This window comes from Mastigoproctus giganteus, chromosome 2, assembly GCF_048544385.1.
Source record: "Mastigoproctus giganteus isolate SK-2022 chromosome 2, ASM4854438v1, whole genome shotgun sequence".
In the NCBI taxonomy this organism is placed as follows: domain Eukaryota; kingdom Metazoa; phylum Arthropoda; class Arachnida; order Uropygi; family Thelyphonidae; genus Mastigoproctus; species Mastigoproctus giganteus.
In genome coordinates this window covers 14,023,323-14,044,309 of record NC_143576.1, presented here as the reverse complement: position 1 = coordinate 14,044,309, position 20,987 = coordinate 14,023,323, and the positions used below count along the sequence as shown (strand labels likewise).

The following is a 20,987-nucleotide window of genomic DNA, read 5'->3' as shown; positions in this document are numbered from 1 at the left end:
GCACTTATGTGACACCAAACTGACTCAATATTGCACTGTCCATCTATATCAACTGGTTGCACCTCCTCAGATTTTGTGTTTCTCGACTAAGAGCATAACTCCTACTATCCTGTCTGTACACATTGTACTCCCCAAATTCCAATTTTATACTGTTTATATCTGTGTGACACCACGTCTCTGATATCTGAACAATATTCACCTTTGATGTCTTGACCAGCACTTCAAATTCATCAAATTTATTTACTACACTCCTAGCATTGGTGTACATGCAAGTATACGTGCACCTGTTCTTACTCTTAGTTACCCTAACACAGCCCATGTATTAATTTGTTCCGTGATGACTCCCACCAGTCAGAATCACTTTCACCTCTGCCTGCGGCTATTGTTAATATTTTAGTATGTGAATCCCCCCCCCAAGCTAGCAGTTTTCCAACACACCTAACACTGCCTCGATAGCATCGTAAATATATGTAAATATATATATATACAGTAAGAATGCTAATGTGTATATGTGCAAGAAGACAACAATGTGCAGGAGTCCCTTACTATTTCTTTAATCATTATAGCAATTCACAATTTGAGTGCTGCCGCATGAACAAGACAACTGTCTTAACTAATAAGGACAGCTTCCTTTTTTAATAAAAAAACAGAGTATTCTTATTAGTATAGACCTTCCTAAATTATTCATTACCTTTTACAACAATTTGCAAGACAGTTCAGGCAAATTACAGAGGTTGTTTTCAGAGGTTCTCCAAGGGTGTGTCACACTAATTGTCACACAAACCTTTGAATCTCAATATATATATCTGCGTAAAATAAAAATGGTTAGTACTGTGAGCTGTTAATCCTCAACCTTACATATTATATACACGTCTAGAGACCTCAGTATACCGCAAACCCATGTGGTGCGGTCAATTCACCAACTACAGGTCCGGCCACACTCCGAGCCATCTCAATAGCACTGCCCGCACCCTATTCTCCAGGGCCTGGAGCCATTCCAGCACCGACACAATTAGACGTAACAAGATCTCCCGTGTGAAGGCGGACCTAACCAGATGCAGTTATCCATCCCATGTACTAAACAGATGCCTGTTACAGGCAGAGGAACTTACATCCAACCCAAGACCTCCGAAACAAGTCGGCATATCGTCCGCCTACATTCCGTACTATCCAGGAGTGTCAGGACGTATCTCGAAGGTCCTTAGAAGTTACAACATCAAATGTGTGCAATTACCCGGTAGGAACCTACGTTCACTTGTCTCCAGCGTGAAGACCCCTATCACACCTGTCTTACGCAGCAATGTAGTGTACCGTATCACCTGTAGGGCCTGTAACAGTTGCTACGTAGGTGAGACATCGAGACGTCTCCAGGATCGCCTCACGGAACACGACAGAGCAATCCGGCTTGCCGAAACTGACCAGTCCGCGGTCGCAGAACATTTTTGGGCTACCAACCACGATCTTGACCCCAAGCGTGACTTTGAGATAGTGGACCACACGCGACACTTTCGCCACCGCCTATGGCTAGAGTCACTAAACATAATAAACAATCCTAAGACATTAAATCGCCAAAAAGGCATGCGTCTACATCCCATCCTAGAAGCAACCGTTTTATTGATGGATGATCACTGGCGTAAAGCAGCACACGTCCGTGCTACAACAATGACGCATGATTAACGTGCCACATTTGCTTGTAATGTATTCAAATTTTATATTAACTTATCAGTTGATAAAGGGACACGCGTTCCGAAAGCTACTGGTTTTTGTACTTTTACTTTTATTTTTATTTGTACTTTATTTGTTAATAAATAACTGGGTATAACTGTATTATCTGTATTTAAACTATGGACCCCAGTACTCCAGGCCCATTCGTCACTTACATATTATATTTTTAGTATAATAACATAAGCACTGCAAACTCAGCAGTTCATGTAAATTTAAGAGGTTGAATAAACCTGGATAAAAGATAACAAGACATGTTTGCTTTCTTATTTTTAAGATTGATACTACATAAACCTGGCTTCTTTTATCAATTATATCAACGCTAACAATAATGCATTACATAAATAGCTTTGGACAATTTTTAAAAGCCAAGCATACCTTATCTCTCAAAAGGTTGAGAAACACTGTGCCAATGTAGTATCATCATCATCAGCCATTTTCAATCCACTCCAGCAACTTTCCAGTTCCTTCTGTTTTGAACACTGACAATCCATTTACTACCCACAAACTCATGAATTTCATCTATCTCTGCCTTTGTCTTCCAGGTTTTCTTCTAGCTCCTCTTGGGTACCATTCTGTTATTTTCTTAGTCCATCTATCATCATGTCTTCGAGCTATGTGTCCTGCCCAAGACCATTTTAGTTCTTTAGTTTTGATAAGAATGTCCTTTACTTGAGTTTGCTGCCTAATCCATGTGTTTCTCTTCTTATCTAACAGACTGATTCCCAATATAATTTGTTCAATTCTTCACTGTTTAGTTCTCAGCTTCTGTCCCATTCTTTTGGTGAGTGCCCAAGTTTCACTTCCATAAGTCATGGTGGGGAGTATACATTGGTTCATTATTTTACGTTTCAGACAAACTGGGATATTGCTCTTCAGTATGTGACTATATTTCCTGAATGCTATCCATCCAAAATTTATTCTTCTCTTGACTTCCAGCCATTTATCATTATTACAGCTAATAACTTGTCCCAGATAAGTATGACTCAACCTTTTCAATACTGCTCCTTCAATCATTATTTCCCTTTCTGTGGCATACTTGTTCATCATTACTTTTGTTTTAGCCATATTCATCTTTAGTCCAAAATTCTTACTAACTTTGCATAACTGATTAAGATTTTCCTCTAATTCTCTGGGATCGTGGCTTATGACCACAATGTCATCTGCAAATCGTAAATGGTTTAGGTACTCTCCATTCACATTGACTCCTTTCTGCGACCAGTCTAATCTTCTGAAAGCTTCCTCAAGGGCAGCAGATTTCGAAGATATTGTGTCTCCTTGCAGAACTCCTTTCTCGATTTTAAATTTCCTGCTGTCTTTGTCTAGTCTAATAAAGGAGGTAGCATTCTCATATAATTTCTTCAAAATCATAATATGTGGGGTATCTATGCCTTGTCTTTCCAGTGTCCGAAACATTGCCTTATGCTGTATGGAGTCAAATGCCTTTTCATAATCCAAAAATGCCAGGCATAATGGTGTTTTATATTCATTTGCTTTCTCCATTAGCTGTGATGTTACGTGAAGGTGATCCATAGTTGAGAATAATGTCCTAAAGCCAGCTTCCTCTTTCGGTTGATTCTCATCAAGTATTCTTTCTAATCTGTTAGTAATGACCCTTGTGAACAACTTGTAGATGTGGGATAACAAGCTAATTGGTCTATAATTTCCAATTTCTGATTTATCTCCTTTCTTATGCAGCAAAACTATGATTGCATTATGCCAGTTTTTGTGTTATGTCTCTTACTCCCAATTTTAACAACTCTAAACTCTAACAGCAAAACTATGACTGCATTATTCCACTGCTTAGGCATCACACCTTTTCTAATGCACTTTGTGAAGAGCCTTGCCAGTTTTTGTGTTATGCCTCTTCCTCCCAATTTTAACATCTCTACAGTAACTTCATCTTCCCCCCGGGGCTTTCTGATTCTTCATTTTCTTCAATGCATGTTCTACCTCATCAGGAAGAATATTGGGTATGTCGTATGTGTTTCTAATTTGGCAATCCATCTTCCCCACTGCTGGCATCATTCCCTCGCTCCTTGCATAATTCTCTATAGTAGTCTTCTGCTATTTGAATTATGCCTTCTCTGTTGTTTATAAGTACACCATCGCTATTCTTCAGTTTCAGTATGATTTGTCTTTCTGTATTACTGCTTATGGCTGCTGATTTAAATCCTTTGTTTTCCCTTAATGCTTGTTCTACTTTTCTTGTGTTAAATCTTCTTATGTCCTCTCTTAGTCTCTTTCTAATGGCTTTGCATAACTCAGTATACTCAATTTTTTCCCTGTCAGTGTTTATCTTGCTCTTAATTTTTCGCCTTCGGTTCATCATAACAAGTGTTTCTTGACTAATTTTTTATTCTTTGGATTTCTTTTTCCCTATAGGTTTCTTGGGCTTCATCACTTTCAGAAAGTTGTAGTATTCCTTGTCGATATCTTGGTCCTGAGCAGTCTGCAGAAGCTCAAACTTGTTCTTAAGTTCCAGTACATACTGCTTTTTCTCCTCTTCTATTATCTCAAAGACCTTTGTATTATTTATTCGAGTCAGTTTTTTCCTTTCCTTTCCTATATCTATATCAAGTGTACATCTTACCATTCTGTGATCACTTCCAACATTTACCTTATTCAGGACGGTAATATCATTCACAATATATCTTCTGTTAGTAAGGATGAAGTCGATTTCATTAGTTGTTAATCCATTTGGACTCTTCCATGTCCACTTTCTGTTCACCCTTTTCTTGAAAAAAGTGTTCATTACTGACAATCCTTGAGATTCTGCAAATTCCACAAGTCTTTCACCTCTTTCATCAATTCCAAAATTTCCTACAGTTCCCCTTTCTGCGCTGTTTTGTCTTTTTCCAACCTTAGCATTGAAGTCCCCTATAATAATAGTGTAGTGGGTTTTCTGCTCATCTAGAAGACTCTCAATTTCGGTGTACATTTCTTCAACCTCTTCATCATCATGGCTCGATGTTGGTGCATAAATCATTATAACCTTTAGCTTGTACCTCTTAGAAATATTGAGTATTAGTCTTGACACCCTTGGTGATGTACTTTTGAATTCCAAAATGTTGTTTTTTAAATCTTTATGGACCAGAAATCCAATTCCACCTTCACTCCTTTCACTGTTTCCATTGGTGTACAGCAGATTTCCACTTGATAAACTTATAAGTGATTCATTTCTTCCTCTTGTTTCAGCCAAACCGATGATATTCCAATTCACATTTTCTAATTCCTTTTCCAGCTCTAATATCCTGTCTTCACCGACGACTGATCTTATGTTGTAACAGGCCAAGTTCAGTTTCTGTGCATGGCAGCCTGGTCGTACCCAGATATTCTTAGCACCCTCTGCTTCCACTCTGATCCTCTCGCTGCCGTAAGATGGGGAGTGAAAGCCACTGGGGACTGAGGGCCATTTGTTTTGTCGTGCTGTCATATGCTAGAGGGTTTGGTCTTTTCCTCTTCATGCTGACCAGGCATCTTGAAGAGAACCACTCTACACGTTCGTTGCCACCTAAGTGATGTAACAGGGCTTACCATCGAGAAGGTGTGCATGAGTGGATTTTAGGGAGGGAGGCAGGCCAACCGGACTTCTCCTAAATCTTCTGTAATAGAAAGATATTGGATCTATCAGTGTTTTAGACTGAGTGTCTGATAACACACAGGATACCTGTTCCCCTCTAAGCCCCCCAATGTAGTATACATTGCTCCAATTCCAAATCTTTTCTAAATTCTAATAAGTAGACTATGGCAATTCATGATGAACAACTTATGGACACACAAAAATGTAAAACTTACCTCTAAACCTCTAGCTCTGTTGACTCGACAATATACATCAGTTAAAGTCAAGATTCCACCAGCTTCCTTTGAAAGGGAAACAAAATTACTGAAATTTTATAAAATATGGGAGGGGGAAGAAGGCAAATAGTAGAGCAAAATAAGTTCATAATTGTGAAAAGGCTATTATCTTTGATTTTGTTTTCTTTAAATCCTAAAATCAGGTCAACTCAATTATTTCTTCTTATACTATGGCCTATGGTATACACTCAATAAAAAAGTCTAATTCTGTAAATACTCACTATAAAATGAAATGTTAGTTCTGTCCATTAATTACTGAACTGACTTAATTATAGTTATTACTAATCTTTATATGTCAAATTTCAAAGTTTTTCTTTTCAACTAAAGCAAAACATGGTAGTCTCAGAGACAACCATGTTTTGCTTTATTATATTAGAACACTATTAGAACACTAATTATACAATGGAACTAAATGCAGTAAATTAATGACAATTAGGGTTATATTTGGCAAGTTTGTGTGATTTTGCTACCAGTACTTCAGGACACCCTGACAATGAAATTAATACGAAATCATAAAAATAACAAATTAAAAAGGTGACAACACACCCTCAGTCCTTTGATTTTCTATGTATGATTTTTATTTTTATTTTCTATTAAAGTTTTTATAATAAAAATTGTTATAATTTTAAAAATATTAAAATTATTTCAAGAATTAAAAATTCATAGAAAAAAAAAATTTTAATTTGATCAATAGGATCTTGAATATGAGGTAGCAGAATTGCACATTTCCCTATCCGTAATTGTTGCATTATTTTGTTGCACTTAGCTCAATGGTGTAATTAGTGTTCTTATTACTACAACAGTCTGTCTATGTATCTCAGTCATATAGTTACTTTTGATACAGAAGTAATAAAGTCCATATCATACTCTTTTGTTTCTCTTCCTAATTTGTATGTTTCTTTTTTCCCACTCTTTTTTTTTTTTTTTACTTTGAATAGTAGTAGTAATAGTGACAAATGATGGAAGAAAGCAAGCTTATACAGCATCAACCAAAAATAAATAAATAAACTGTCTCATCTATCTATCTTCTCTTATAATATGCCTAATTCTTCCTTAAATTTGTTTAAATCAGTCACTTTCACAACACCAGGCAAATTATCAGGCGACTCTGGCTGAAAGCGAATTTGTGCGTAGCTAACCTTTTCAGTTTATGTTCTCTTCTGTGTGCATTGTCCAAAAAAGAGTAAGAATACCATCTTTAAATTTATTCAATCCATTTAAAAGCCTTAAACACTTCAATCATATCTCCCTGCAAGTACCTAGTTTCCAAGTGTTACAATGTGCAAAACTGTAGTCTTCTGTGGTAAGAGTACTCCTTTATGTACTTCACTAATTTGGCTGCCCTTCTCTGCATCCATTTGAAGAGATCCATTTCTTTCTAAAAATGACCTGTATGCAATATTCAGAATATGAATTAATGACTGTCTCATATAATAGGATAATCACTACCTTTCCCTGCTGGCAAATTTCCTGTATAACACTGACAGAATTCTGTTCAGCTGTTCTAGCAGCCTGTCTGCAATGCTCAGAGATCTTCATGTTGGGACTGTACAATTATTCTCCATTAGCATGAGTGCAGCACATACTACACAATTGGTATGTTATTCTGGGATTGCTGTTGCCCATGTGCAGTGCCTTGCATTTAACAATGTAAGGCACTGCACTACTTCCAATTACTACTTCCGTCTGCCTGATTTTTCTAGGCCTTGCAACAGTAATATGCCTAGATTCCTGCCATAAACCACGCTGCCAAACTTTCTATCATCTACAAACTTAACAATAAGCTAAATATGCCTTATATTAATGAGATTGATGACCTCATTAATAAATATAAACAATAAGGGTCCCCGCACTAAACCTTAGACTCCACTAATAACAGTAGCCCAAGAAGACCAGTGCCTATATAAACACCCTGTCTTCTGCCACTCAACTATTTCCATAGCAGTCATTTTCCCCTAATGCCACACTCTTCCAATTTGTACAGCAGTCTTTCATGTGGAACACTGTAAAAGCTTTGCTGAAATCTAAATACAGTTGGGCCTCTATATAATGAAATCGATCATTCGCTTAAAAAATTTGTTAAACAGAAATTTCGTTGTAAAGAAATACGACCTTTTCAACAATGAAAAATACTGTAATTCAACATTCAGAATTTTGTAGTAGTTCATCACTGTTAACTGGTGTTTTAGCAAAACCTGCATTTACAAAACAATTCTTAATCGTTGTTTCTGCCATATCTTGGCTCCACACTTTTGCCAACTCTAATATGCACATCCACAAATCTATTACAGAATCTATAGGTCGGTTGGTTTCTATTCTCAGTATGCACCTTCGGTAGCATTTTCAAATTCTTGATAATGCCACAGTCCATTGGCTGCAGTTCGGACAAGGTATTCAGAAGAAAGAAAACAAGCTTCACACTTGTAAGTTTCAAAATTATCAAGTGAAAGTGGGCAGGGCAGTTGTTGACAATCAATGAGATTTTTCTGTTTCCTTTCATCATCTTTCTATCGAAATTTAAAATCCACTATTCAGAAATTTCACTTGTCATCCAAGCTTTTTTGTTGTAGTCTAACTCTAGTGACTTTACTCCTTTGAAACATCGGAATTGTTTACTTTTGCCCATTACCAAAAGCTTCAATTTTTCATTACCAGCCATATTTGCACAAACTAAGACTGTAATTCTCTCCTTACTATTTTTACCACCTAAACAGTTATCACCTTTAAAGGTCAGTGTCTTTTCAGCAAACATTTAAAAAATAGACCTGTTTCGTCAACGTTGAATATGTCTTTGGGCTCATAGTCAATTTCTAAACTGTTTCTTTCCAATGGGCGCAGTCTTCTTCAATTACAACCCCAATTTTACCAGAAACAACTTTTTTGAGTAAGTCATGCCGTTTTAAATTTGTCCAGGTAACCAGAACTGGCTTGTTTTATGCCCCAGAAAAGATGCATATTCCATAGCCTTTTCTTTTATTAATGGCCCTGATATTGGCATGTTTTGGTCTTGAATCACCTTCGCCCACTTAAAAATGGCTTCATCTACATCTTCATACAGGCATAATTTCTCACGCATCTGAGTGGGTCCCATTTCTTCAAACAGTTTCAGAATAGTTGACACACTACCGGAAAGGATACCAAATTTGAAAGCATTTTTTTTTTTTTTTTAACTCCCCGATCTACACTATTAAGCACTTACACTTTTCCACTACACTCAAGGATTTCCTCTTAGATGTAATAGTAATAGAAGCATGTGATGCAAGAAAGCAAGCATATGCAGCATCAGCCAAAAAAAAAAAATTCACACAACCATTCCCTCTAAATGTTTGTCCAGTTCCTCAAATTTATTTAAGCTATCAACTTCCACGACAGATGGAAGTTTGTTCCAGCAATTAACCACCTGCTGGCTAAAGGCAAATTTCCACAAACCTATTCTACAACTGTCTTTGCTCAATTTGAATTTATGCCCCCTCAAGTTCGTAATCTGAGCAAGTGGAAGAATCCCATCAGAATTCAGCATGCTCAACCCATTCAAGGCCTTATACACCTCAATCAGATCACCTCACAGGTGCCTGGTCTCCAGCCGCTGCAATTTGCAGAACTTAAGCCTCTCTTGGTTAGAGAATCCCTTCATTCCCCTCACCAATCTTGTTACCCTTCTCTGTACATGCTCAAGCAAATCTACATCCTTCCTAAAATGAGGCCTGCAGTCCTGTACACAGTACTCAAGGCATGGCCTGACCATCGCCTTATACAAAGGGATAATCACCTCCTTTTCCCTGCTAGCAAAATTCCTGTATATCATTGACAAAACCCCATGACCTGCTCTTTCAGCCTGTCTGCATTGCTCAGAAAACTTCATATCTGACTGCACAATTACTCCCAGGTCTTTTTCATTTTCTATCGCCCTACGTGTAGTACCACACGGTTGATACGTTCCTCTGGGATTACTTCTACCCATGTGCAGTACTTTGCATTTGTCAATGTTAAACTTCAGTTGCCACTTCTCAGCTCATCTGCCTAAATTTTCTAGATCCTGTTGCAGTAGCACACTGCCATTACTGTTATTAACAACCCTGCCAACCTTTGTATCATCTGCAAACTTCAACACTAAGCGATATACCTTCATCAATATCATTGATAAATATACAAAACAGCAGTGGGTCCAATACCAAACCTTGTTGAACTCCACTAATAACATTAGTCCACGAAGAGTAGCGCCCATTGATTACCACCCACTCAACCACCTTTTTATCCATTGTAGCAACTTACCCTTAATACCATTCTGCTGCAATTTGTATAGTAGTCTTCCATGTGCAACAGTGTCAAAAGCTTTCCTGAAATCCAAATATATGATATCAAAATTAGTTTTTGCATCCAGTTCCTTTGTTACCACATCATAGTATCCAATCGAATTTGTCAGACAAGACTTTCCCATACGTGTCTGAATTATTGCTGCGGTCTTGTCTAGATGATCCTGCAATGCATCTTTAACCAGTGACTCCATTATTTTACCCGGAACAGAAGTTAAACTAACTGGTCTGTAATTACTCGTGTCACCCTTTGATCCCCCCCCCCCTTTGTGAATTGGGGATACATTTGCACATCTCCAGTCCATGGGAACCTCCCCTGAGTCCAAGGATGCTCTCATAATTATGGCTAAGGGTTTGCTTAATTCCTTTGCCGCCTCCTTTAATATAACTGTATAGATCCCATCCACTCCAGGTTCCTTTCTTATGTTTAACTTCAACAATTTCTCCTCCACTTTGCTCTCAGTTATTACAAAATCATTAAGCACCTGCTACAATTTGATACCCTTGTGGCATTTTCAAACCTTAATAACTCCTCATGTGTGAATGTTGGAAGGTTACTTGCACAGCAGCTAAAACACAATTGCTTCAGGATCCACTTGTACATACCATGTAAACAGACACATATGAAATTTAGTGAAAGTGTGGATAACTCATTTCTGCAAAACAACAGATGAATTTCCCGGATAAAGGAAAATCGCTCTTTCCTAATTCTCTAATAGGATGCTTACAGTAGAAGACAGGTTGAGCAAAGTGAATGGCTGTGGACATTGATAGCAGTTGATTAATGTGGCTTCTCGATACAGCAGCGGTGGGTGTATAGGTTTTACAGGCACCACTAAATTGTGGAATGTTTTAGCTCTTAATTCGTGCTCTTAAGAATTAGACCCTTTAGCTCTTAAAAACTAAAGTGATTAATTCTTAATCCTTTTAGCTCTTAATTCGTGCTTTCTAAAGCATCAGCTCTATTGTCTAAAGGCCAGAGGTGCAAACAGTGTGTACCCAGGTCTCTCAAAATCAGTTCATTATATGGAAATTTTCTTCGTTGTATAGAAACTATTTTCAATGTAACGACTAAGGAGACATCAAAAAAATTTACTATATGGAAGTTTGTTAAAGAGAGGTCCAATTGTATATGATGTCAAAATTATTGTTTCCATCAACTTCCACTCTTACTGCATCACAACAGCTAATCCCATTTGTCAGACAGGATTATCGCTTAACTTCATGCCAATTTCCACCTAGTTCCATTCCTCTTAAGATGATCCTGCAAGGCTTTTTTAACCACTGACTCCATTATTATTCCTGAAACAGAAGTCATGTTTACAGATCTATAATTGCTCATGTCACCTTTGATCTCCTTTCTGAACATGAGAGATTTGCACACCTCTAATCTAATTCAGGGAACCTCCCCTGAATCCAAGTATTCTCTAATAGTCGTGGCAAAAGATTTGCTTACCTTTTTTGCTGCTTCATTTTAATATAACTGGAAAGGTCACTATTAATACCAGGTGTCTTGTTTAACTTTTCTGGCTACACAAAAAATGCAAGGCATTTTTTGTCTATCACTTTAAAGTGAGCACAGACCAATCAACCACGATCTTCATACTTAATATTTGTCAACAACTTCTTCAAGTTGTTATATTTTTCTTACAAATGCACAGAGTAAGCTATTGGAATTGACCCATATTTATTTCCAATGTGGAGCAACACAACTTTGAGACTCTTTCATGAGTCAGTAAAAAGTATCCACTGTGTAGAATTGTAATTAATTCCTAAATAGTTCATTAAGTCATTTATATTACTACAAAAAATCATAGAATCACTCTCAGAAAACTAGGGGACTAATTCTCGTTCTCTGTGTCTGTACCATGAAAAAAAAAAATGTCCCACGTGCTAGAAGATTTTTGAGACTAGAACCGAGGAGTTCTGCAAATTCCTTACTTTGTACTTATTGTACATATCTATATTGCTTGTTAATTTATAATCATCCCACCCATTTTTCTTCTCTGCCATTTATCCTTGTTAGTTCATATGATATCCGTTTAGGTCTAAACCTTGAATAATATCTCTTTGTCGGTAGAAAAAGCCTAGTAGCTTCTGTGATTATTTCCGGAACTCAGTGCTTTCCATTTAGAATTTGTTGTGGGTAATATCATCAATTGGTCCAACTGAATAGAATTTAAAAATTGTCTGAGACCACTATAGTCACCGCTATGAAAGAAAAAGCCCTTCCCTTTAGTATTAGCAGCGGCAAATGATGCAAACCCCTCTAATGGTTTGTCTAGTTCTTCCTTAAATTTATTCAAAGTACCCACTTCCATAACAACAGATGGAAGTTTGTTCTAACAACAACAGTTTGCTCCTGCTGACTGAAGACACTTCCATTCAGCTATCATCTAACCATCCTTCAATTTGAATTTATGCCCTCTCATGGATGTAGTCTGAGAAAGAGGAAGACAGCCATCAGCACTGAGCTTGCTCAATCCAAAGTCTTAAATACCTCAGTCAGATCATCTCACAGATGCCTATTCTCCAGACACTGCAATTTGCAGAACTGAAAAATGTCTTGGTTAGAGCACCCTTTTGTTCACCTCAGCAAGCTCATTGTCCTTCTCTGCACCTGTTACAGCAGATCTACATTCTAAAAATGAGGCCTCCAGAACTGTATGCAGTAAAGTATGAAGACTAGACCTCTATGAAGTTTACCCTTGTGAATAGTTAAATCTTTAAGTAGATACCACATCACTATATATTAGTGCTCGACACCTAATCCTTCCTTGATCTGGATATTCTTTATGAATGATGTGTGAATGCCGACAATCAGATCAAAAGTATGGCTTTCTCTTGTTGCTTCTCTAACATGCTGCTGAAGAAAACAGTAATTGAATACATCCAGAAAATTTCTGCAACTGTGTGAGTGACCAAACCATAAGTTCCACTCAATATTTGATCTACTGGCCCACTTTTATCTGTCTGTACAGTTGCTTTTATACACATGTATTACAGCAGGTTCCTACTCTCATTTTAGTTTTCCCAGGGATTATTTCACATCAAACTAACTCAACCATGCACTGGCCATCATATTATCTGGGTGTACTGCATTAGATTTCTATGTGCTCTTAACCTAGAACTTTACTTCTTTCCCCCCTCCTGTCCTGGCTCTCATTCCCGTACACGCTGGACTAACTGTATTCAAATTCCACATGCCTTATGTCTAATTAGCACCACATTTCCAATATACCTACTACAGCAGTACTTAAAATTCATCAATGTTTACTATACTCCTAGGATTAGTGTACAAGCAAGTATATATGCACCTGATTTTGCTTTTAGTAACCCTAACACAGCCCTTGTATTTACTTGTCCCTTGTATTTACTTGTCCCATTTACTTGTCCCCAGCAGGCCACACAATATCTGACATCTCACTTGCACATGCTAAATGGATTCACAGACGAAAAGATTAACAGTAGCCACAGGCAGAGGTGCAAGTGATTCTTTCACTGCTTCTATTAGATTGGAAGGTGGGATGCTGGGGTTTTCAGGGACTGGTGTGAGTCATCACACCAGTCCTTAAAGTACCTATTAAGAAATATTGTTCAAGGATTAGGCCTAAATGGTTATCAAATAAACTAATGAGACTTGTAACAGAGAAGAAAAATGCATGGGATGCATATAAATTATCAAGTGACTCAGAAGCCTATGGCAGATATAAGCTAGTCTGTAATCGGGTCACAAAGGAGGTTAGGCAGGCAAAGGCAGATTACGAGAAATCTTTGGCAAAAGATGCTAAGAAAAACAGCAAGGATATCTTTACTTATATAAACTCTAAAAGGAAGGGGATGAATCTGATTGGTCCACTTGACATCGATGGTTCGACTGTTGATGATCCTGCTCAGACAGCAAACAAACTGAATGAGTATTTTGCATCTACATTCACACACGAGGAATTATTAAGGTTTGAAAATGTCAGAAGGTTATCAAATTTTAGCAGGATACTTAATGATTTTGTAATAACTGAGAGCAAAGTGGAGGAGAAATTGTTGAAGTTAAACATAAGAAAAGCACCTGGGGTGGATGGGATCTATCCAGTTATATTAAACGAGGCAGCAAAGCAACTAAGCAAACCCTTAGCCATAATTATGAAAGCATCCTTGGACTCAGGGGAGGTTCCCATGGACTGGAGATGTGCAAATGTATCCCCAATTCACAAAGGGGGGGGGGATCAAAGGGTGACACGAGTAATTACAGACCAGTTAGTTTAACTTCTGTTCCGGGTAAAATAATGGAGTCACTGGTTAAAGATGCATTGCAGGATCATCTAGACAAGACTGCAGAAATAATTCAGATACAGCATGGGTTTTTTAAGGGAAAGTCTTGTCTGACAAATTCGATAGGATATTATGATGTGGTTACAAAGGAAATGGATGCAAAAAATAATTTTGATATCATATATTTGGATTTCAAGAAAGCTTTTGACACTGTTGCGCATGGAAGATTATTGTTCAAATTGGAGCAGAATGGTATTAAGGGTAAGTTGCTACAATGGATAAAAGGATGGTTAAGTAGGAGAAGACACAGGGCGGTAATCAGTGGGTGCTGTTTTTCGTTGACTAATGTTATTAGTGGAGTCCCACAGGATTCGGTGTTGGGTCCACTGTTGTTTTGTATATTTATCAATGATATTGATGAAGGTATATCAGGCTTAATGTCGAAGTTTGCAGATGATACAAAGGTTGGCAGGGTTGTTAATGACAGCAATGCCAGTGTGCTACTGCAACAGGATCTAGAAAATTTGGGCAGATGGGCTAAGAATTGGCAACTGAAGTTTAACCGTGACAAATGCAAAGTACTGCATATGGGTAGAAGTAACCCCAGAGAAACATACCAACTGTGTGGTATTACACTTAAGGTGGTAGAAAATGAAAAAGACCTGGGAGTAATTGTGCAGTCAGATATGAAGTTTTCTGAGCAATGCAGACAGGCTGCCAGGGCAGGTCATGGGGTTTTGTCAATGATATATAGGAATTTTGCTAGCAGGGAAAAGGAGGTGATTGTCCCTCTGCAATGGTCAGGCCACACCTTGAGTACTGCGTACAGGTCTGGAGACCTCATTTTAGGAAGGATGTAAATTTACTTGAGCGTGTAAAGAGAAGGGCAAAAAGATTGGTGAGGGGAATGAAGGGATCCTCTTACCAAGAGAGGCTTAAGTTCTGCAAATTGCAGCAGCTGGAGACTAGGCACCTGTGAGGTGATCTGATTGAGGTGTATAAGGCCTTGAATGGGTTGAGCACGCTGAATTCTGATGGGATCTTTCCACTTGTTCAGATTACGAACCTAAGGGGAGGCATAAATTCAAATTAAGAAAGGACAGATGTAGAATAGATGTGCAGAAATTTGCCTTTAGCCAGGGGGTGATTAATTGCTGGAACAAACTTCCATCTGTCGTTGTGGAAGTTGATAGGTTGAATAAATTTAAGGAGAAACTGGACAGGCATTTGGAGGGAATGGTGTGATTTTTTTTTTTTTTTTTTTTTTGGCTGATGCTGCATAAGCTCAAACACTTGCTTTCTTGCATCACATGCCACTACTACTACTATCACGGAAAAAATAAATACACGGGCTGTGTTAGGGTAACTAAGAATAAGAGCATGTATACTTGCATGTACACCAATGCTAGGAGTATAGTAAATAAATTTCATGAATTTGAAGTGCTGGTCAAGACATCAAAGGCAGATATTGTTGGGATATCCGAGATGTGGTGTCACACAGATATAAGCAGTGCAGAATTGGAATTTGGGGAGTACAATGTGTACAGAAAGGATAGACAGGGGGGAGGGGTTTATGCTGTTAGTTAAGAAACACACAATCTAAGGAAGTGCATCCAGTTGACATAGATGGTCAGTGCAATATTGAGTCAATTTGGTGGAATGTAAGCACTGGGAAAGCAAAAATGAGAGTAGGAGTGTGTTATAGGCCTAATGACTCTGATGAGTACAACAAACAACTGTACAGAGAAATAGAGTTGATCAGTAAGTCAGATTGTCTAATAATGGGGGATTTTAATTTCCCAGATATTGACTGGAACTTGTGGGTTGGTCACTTGCACACTAGGAAGACTTTTGTGGATTATCATCAGTGATTATTCATGCATCAAGAATCTGCAGATAAAGGAATCACTAGATGGCAGTTATCACAGTGTAGTGTACTGATGTGAGATTTTCTCAAGGGTGTAACTACCATTAGGGGTAAAGGGAACGGTTTTTGCTTTTGTAATGGTAACTACAGTGGTCTCAGAGATTTTTTTAATTCTATACAGTGGGGCCAACTGATGATGTTACCAACAGCAAATTCTAAATGGAAAGCATTTAAGGAATTAATCTTGGAAGCTACTAGGTTTTTCATACAAAAATACTATTCAATGTTTAGGCCTAAATGGATGTCAGGTGAACTGTTTGTTTGTTTGTTATTTGGTTTTTAGGAGCATTAGCAACTAAGGCCATATTGCTCCGGGATATGCGGTGGTCATTCCCTGACCTTTCCGCATCCTCCGTATTTGGTGGTGATGGGCTCGAACTCCAGTCTAATCAAGAAGCGTGTGCTACACACTGCTGCTCCTTCCCACCTGGCTACGGAGGCGCCTGTCAGGTGAACTAATGAGACTCATGGCAGAGAAGAAAATGCATGGGAAGCATATAAATTATCAGGCGACACAGAAACCTATGATAGTTATTAGCTAAGTCTGTAATCAAGTCACAAAGGAAGTTAGGCAAGCGAAGGCAGATTACGAGAAATCTATGGCAAAGGATGCTAAGAAAAAGAGCAAGGACTTCTTTAGTTATATAAACTCTAGAAGGAAGGAAATGAATCAGATTAGTCCACTTGAAATCGATGGTTGAACTGTTAATGATCCTGCTCAGATACTTAATAATCTTAATGAGTATTTTGCATCTACATTCACACATGAGGTGTTATTAAGGGCGGGAAATGCTAGAAGTTTATCAAACTGTAACAGGGTGCTTAATGATTTTGTAATAACTGAGAAAAGTGGAAGAGAAATTGTTGAAGTTAAACATAAGAAAGGCACATGGGTTGGATGGGATCTATCCAGTTATATTAAAGGAGGTGGCAAAGGAAGTAAGCAAGCCCTTAGCCATAATTATGAGAGCATCCTTGGACTCAGGTTTAATCCCCTTGGACTGGAGATGTGCAAATGCATCCCCAATTCACAAAGGGGGATCTAAGGGTGACAAAAGTAATTACAGGATTAAGGATCATATAGACAAGACTGCAGAAATAATTCAGACAGCATGGGTTTGTTAAGGGAAAATCTTCTCTGACAAATTGTATTGGATACTATGATGTAGTTACAAAGGAACTAGATGCAAAAAATAATTTTGATATCATATATTTGGATTTCAGGAAATTTTTGACACTGTTGCACATGGAAGACTACTGTACAAATTGGAGCAGTATGGTATTAAAGTAAAGTTGCTACAATGGATAAAAAGGTGGTTGAGTGGGAGAAGACAGAGTGGTAATCAATGGACGCTGCTCTTCGTGGACTGATGTTATTAGTGGAGTCCAACAGGGTTCATTGTTGGGCCCGCTGTTGTTTTGTATATTTATCAATAATATTGATGAAGGTATATCAGGCAGATGATACAAAGGTTGGCAGGGTTGTTAATGACAGTAATGGCAGTGTGCTACTGCAACAGGATCTAGAAAATTTGGGTAGATGGATTGAGAAGTGGCAACTAAAGTTTAACAGTGACAAATGCACAGTACTGCATATGGGTAGAAGTAATCCCAGAGAAACTTACCAACTGTGTGGTACTACATTTAGGGTGGTAGAAAATGAAAAAGACGTGGGAGTTTTTTTTTCTTTTTGTAGTTGTTGGCACATAGGCTTCTGTGGCCATAATGCACCTCCCAAGGTTTTTGCAGTACTTTGATCCAAGCCCGAAGCGGGAATCGAACCCGCGACCTTTGGGTTGCCAGGCAGGCATTTTACTCACCTGGCTAGCCCGGTCGGCTAACGTGGGAGTAATTGTGCAGTTAGATATGAAGTTTTCTGAGCAATGCAGACAGGCTGCAAGAGCAGGTCATGGAGTAATGTCAATGATATACAGGAATTTTGCTAGTAGGGAAAAGGAGGTTTTTTTTTTTTTTTTTTGGTAGTTGTTGGCGCATCGGCTTCTGTGGCCATAGTGCACCTCCCAAGGTTTTTACAGTACTTTTGATCCAAGCCCGAGGCGGGATTCGAACCCGCGACCTTTGGGTTGCCAGGCATGCACTTTACCTACCTGGCTAGCCCGGCCGGCGGAAAAGGAGGTGATTATCCCTTTGTATAAGGCAATGGTCAGGCCATGCCTTGAGTACTGTGTACAGGTCTGGAGGCCTCATTTTAAGAAGGATGTAGAGTTGCTTGAGCGAGTGCAAAGAAGGGCAACAAAATTAGTGAGGGGAAGAAAAGGGTGGTCTTACCGAGAAAGGCTTAATTTCTGCAAATTGCAGCATCTGGAGACTGGGCACCAGTGAGGTGATCTGACTGAGGCGTAAAAGGCTTTGAATGGGTTGAGCAGGCTCAATTCTGATGGGATTCTTCCTCTTACAAACCTGACAGGGCATAAATTCAATTTAAGGAAAGACAGTTATAAAATAACTATGCAGAAACTTGCCTTTAGCCAGAGGGTAGTTGGTAGAGGGTAGTTGATTGCTGGAACAAACGTCCAGCAAAATTACCGTATATCATTGACAAAGCCTCATGAACTGCTCTGGTAGACTGTCTGCACTGCTCAGAAAACTTCATACCTGACTGAACTGCACTCTTTGAAGTTACAATTTTTTATGGTCTCAAACAAGCACAAGTTCAATAGCATTGAACCTGACATGGGGAGTTCCCAAAAAATTTTTTTTGCATAACGACTAGTGAGTCAACAGCGGGGATTAACAAAAAAGAATGTAAATGTTTAAAAATTACATCTAACATAACAGCAGGGTTCCCCCTCCACAAAAGCTCAAAATTACCATGTTATGCGAGGTTTGCCCCAATTCGCTAAACCGCGTTAGAGCGAAACCATATTGTAGAAGTACGGTGTTATATGAGGGTAGCTTGTGTAATATATCAGATATGATTATGTTTATTTAGGACAATATCCTTTTCACAAATTTAAAACAAAACAAGAAGTAAAACCACTAAAATTTAAATTTACACAAAAAAATCCCTGTACACTGTCACTGAAAAAAATAAATAAATAAAAAAGCATAACTTCAGTTAGAACATGTGCTAACTGAAGTTATGCTAATTGTTAACCAATTATAGTGATAAAATTTTTGTGAATTTTACACGTAATCATACTGCTTCTTTTGAACTTAATGTTTGTTTATCATATGGAAAAGCATTTGTTCGTCTTCACATGCACTTTGATTGTGCTATTTTATTGAGTTTATTGTTGTTTACAGACTGTCACTCCCATAAGAACCTGGCTTATGTAATGGATTTGTTTATGAGGTCTGATCAAAAAGTTAAGGGATGGAACTAATATTTGAGAAATGACATACCTTACCAGCTATTTGGATGGATCTCCTTTGAAGTTGTCTCCATGATACTATATGCTGATTCCAATGTTTCTGTACCCTTTGATTGCACTCCTGATAACCTTCCTTTGTGATTGCTAATAGTTCTTTTGTTGTGTTCTGAATACTTTCCTCAATCATTGCAAATCTGTGACCTTTCAATGAGGCATAGAATTTGTGGAGGGGAACAGCAAAAGGAACCTTGAAAATACTGTTGCTCCAAGTGAAACACATGTGAACTTATCCTGTGTTCACTCCTCCTCCTCTCCTTTCACAAGCCACGTGTTAAATTCACTCTACTTTATGTTAGCAGTTCATACACATGTGTACTAGGAATAAATTCAGTTGTTTGTTTGTTGTTTTTTTGGTTTTTAGGAGCATTAGCAACTAAGGCCATATTGCTCCGGGATATGCGGTGATCGTTCCTTGACCTTTCCACATTCTCCGTATTTGGTGGTGACGGGCTCGAACCCCGGTCTAATCAAGAAGCGTGTGCTACGCACTGCTGCTCCTTCCCACCTGGCTACGGAGGCGCCTAATAAATTCAGTGTAAAGAACATATGCAAGACAGTTTCCACATGAGTTGAACAAAGGAAAAGCTAATCTGCTCAGGCAAGTTGGCCAGGAATATACTGGCTAAATTTGAACAAGGAACAGGAATTAATGTTTCCTGAAGGGCTGAATACAGTTTACTTGGTTGTAGTGGCATGTAACCTGACCAATGACTCTCAAAAAAAAAAAAAAAAAAAAAATTAGGTTGAGAATCAACAATTTTGATTATGACTTTGGAAACATCAACACCTGGGCAACTTCCTTCAAGAGAAATCCTCAAGTCATCATGGCAGATCACTGACTTCCTGGTCTAAACTGGGTTCTCTTATCCAGTGTACTTTAACCCCTAATCCTTGGACCACACTCACCTGATGGATTCATTTCCATTGTTTCTTTGAGGATGCCTCTATTTACATCCCCAAAACCTCTGTTAGTATAACTAAGCAAAGCCACAATGAAAATCCATACTGACTGAAATAATAATCGACAACAGCTCTTGCTTGTCACAAGACTTCTAAATCATCAGGCAGCTAGATTGCTACAATGCTACAACGCATATGAACAATGATCACGGACAGGACAATGTACCAGGAAAGACAGTGCACTAAACTGGCTCTACAACGTAATGAGACAACAAGGAAGTCACAGCAAACCCTGGATGGGACTCTGTCCCAAGTATATTAACATGTCTGGATCCTGAATATGCGACAACATAAAAGAAGAACAACCATGGACTGGACTGCATCCCATGAAATGAAATCCACCAAATTGTCACCATAATTAGAAGAAACAAGGAAGTGACCACAAATCCCGGATGGGACCTGATCCCACGCAAGACTCCAAAATCCAGACATTGGAGACATCAGCAGCTTTGCTGCCACAAGCCACATTGGCAATCAAGCGTAGCACTCTCGCCTGGTTTTCTTGTAGTCTCCATCCTCCCCCCTTTCCACCCCCTTCTTCCA

The 20,987-nt window shown here is 38.5% G+C and overlaps 1 protein-coding gene across 1 annotated transcript in view; it reads right to left on the bottom strand.

The window, feature by feature from the left end:
* Positions 1-20,987, bottom strand: part of Vps36 (vacuolar protein sorting 36) — a 136,900-nt gene that overhangs the window by 31,922 nt on the left and 83,991 nt on the right. Inside the window, exon 9 of the mRNA XM_090390358.1 lies at positions 5,521-5,586. Within this exon, the coding sequence (XP_090246484.1) occupies positions 5,521-5,586 (66 nt within the window). The remainder of the gene's footprint in view (positions 1-5,520; positions 5,587-20,987) is intronic.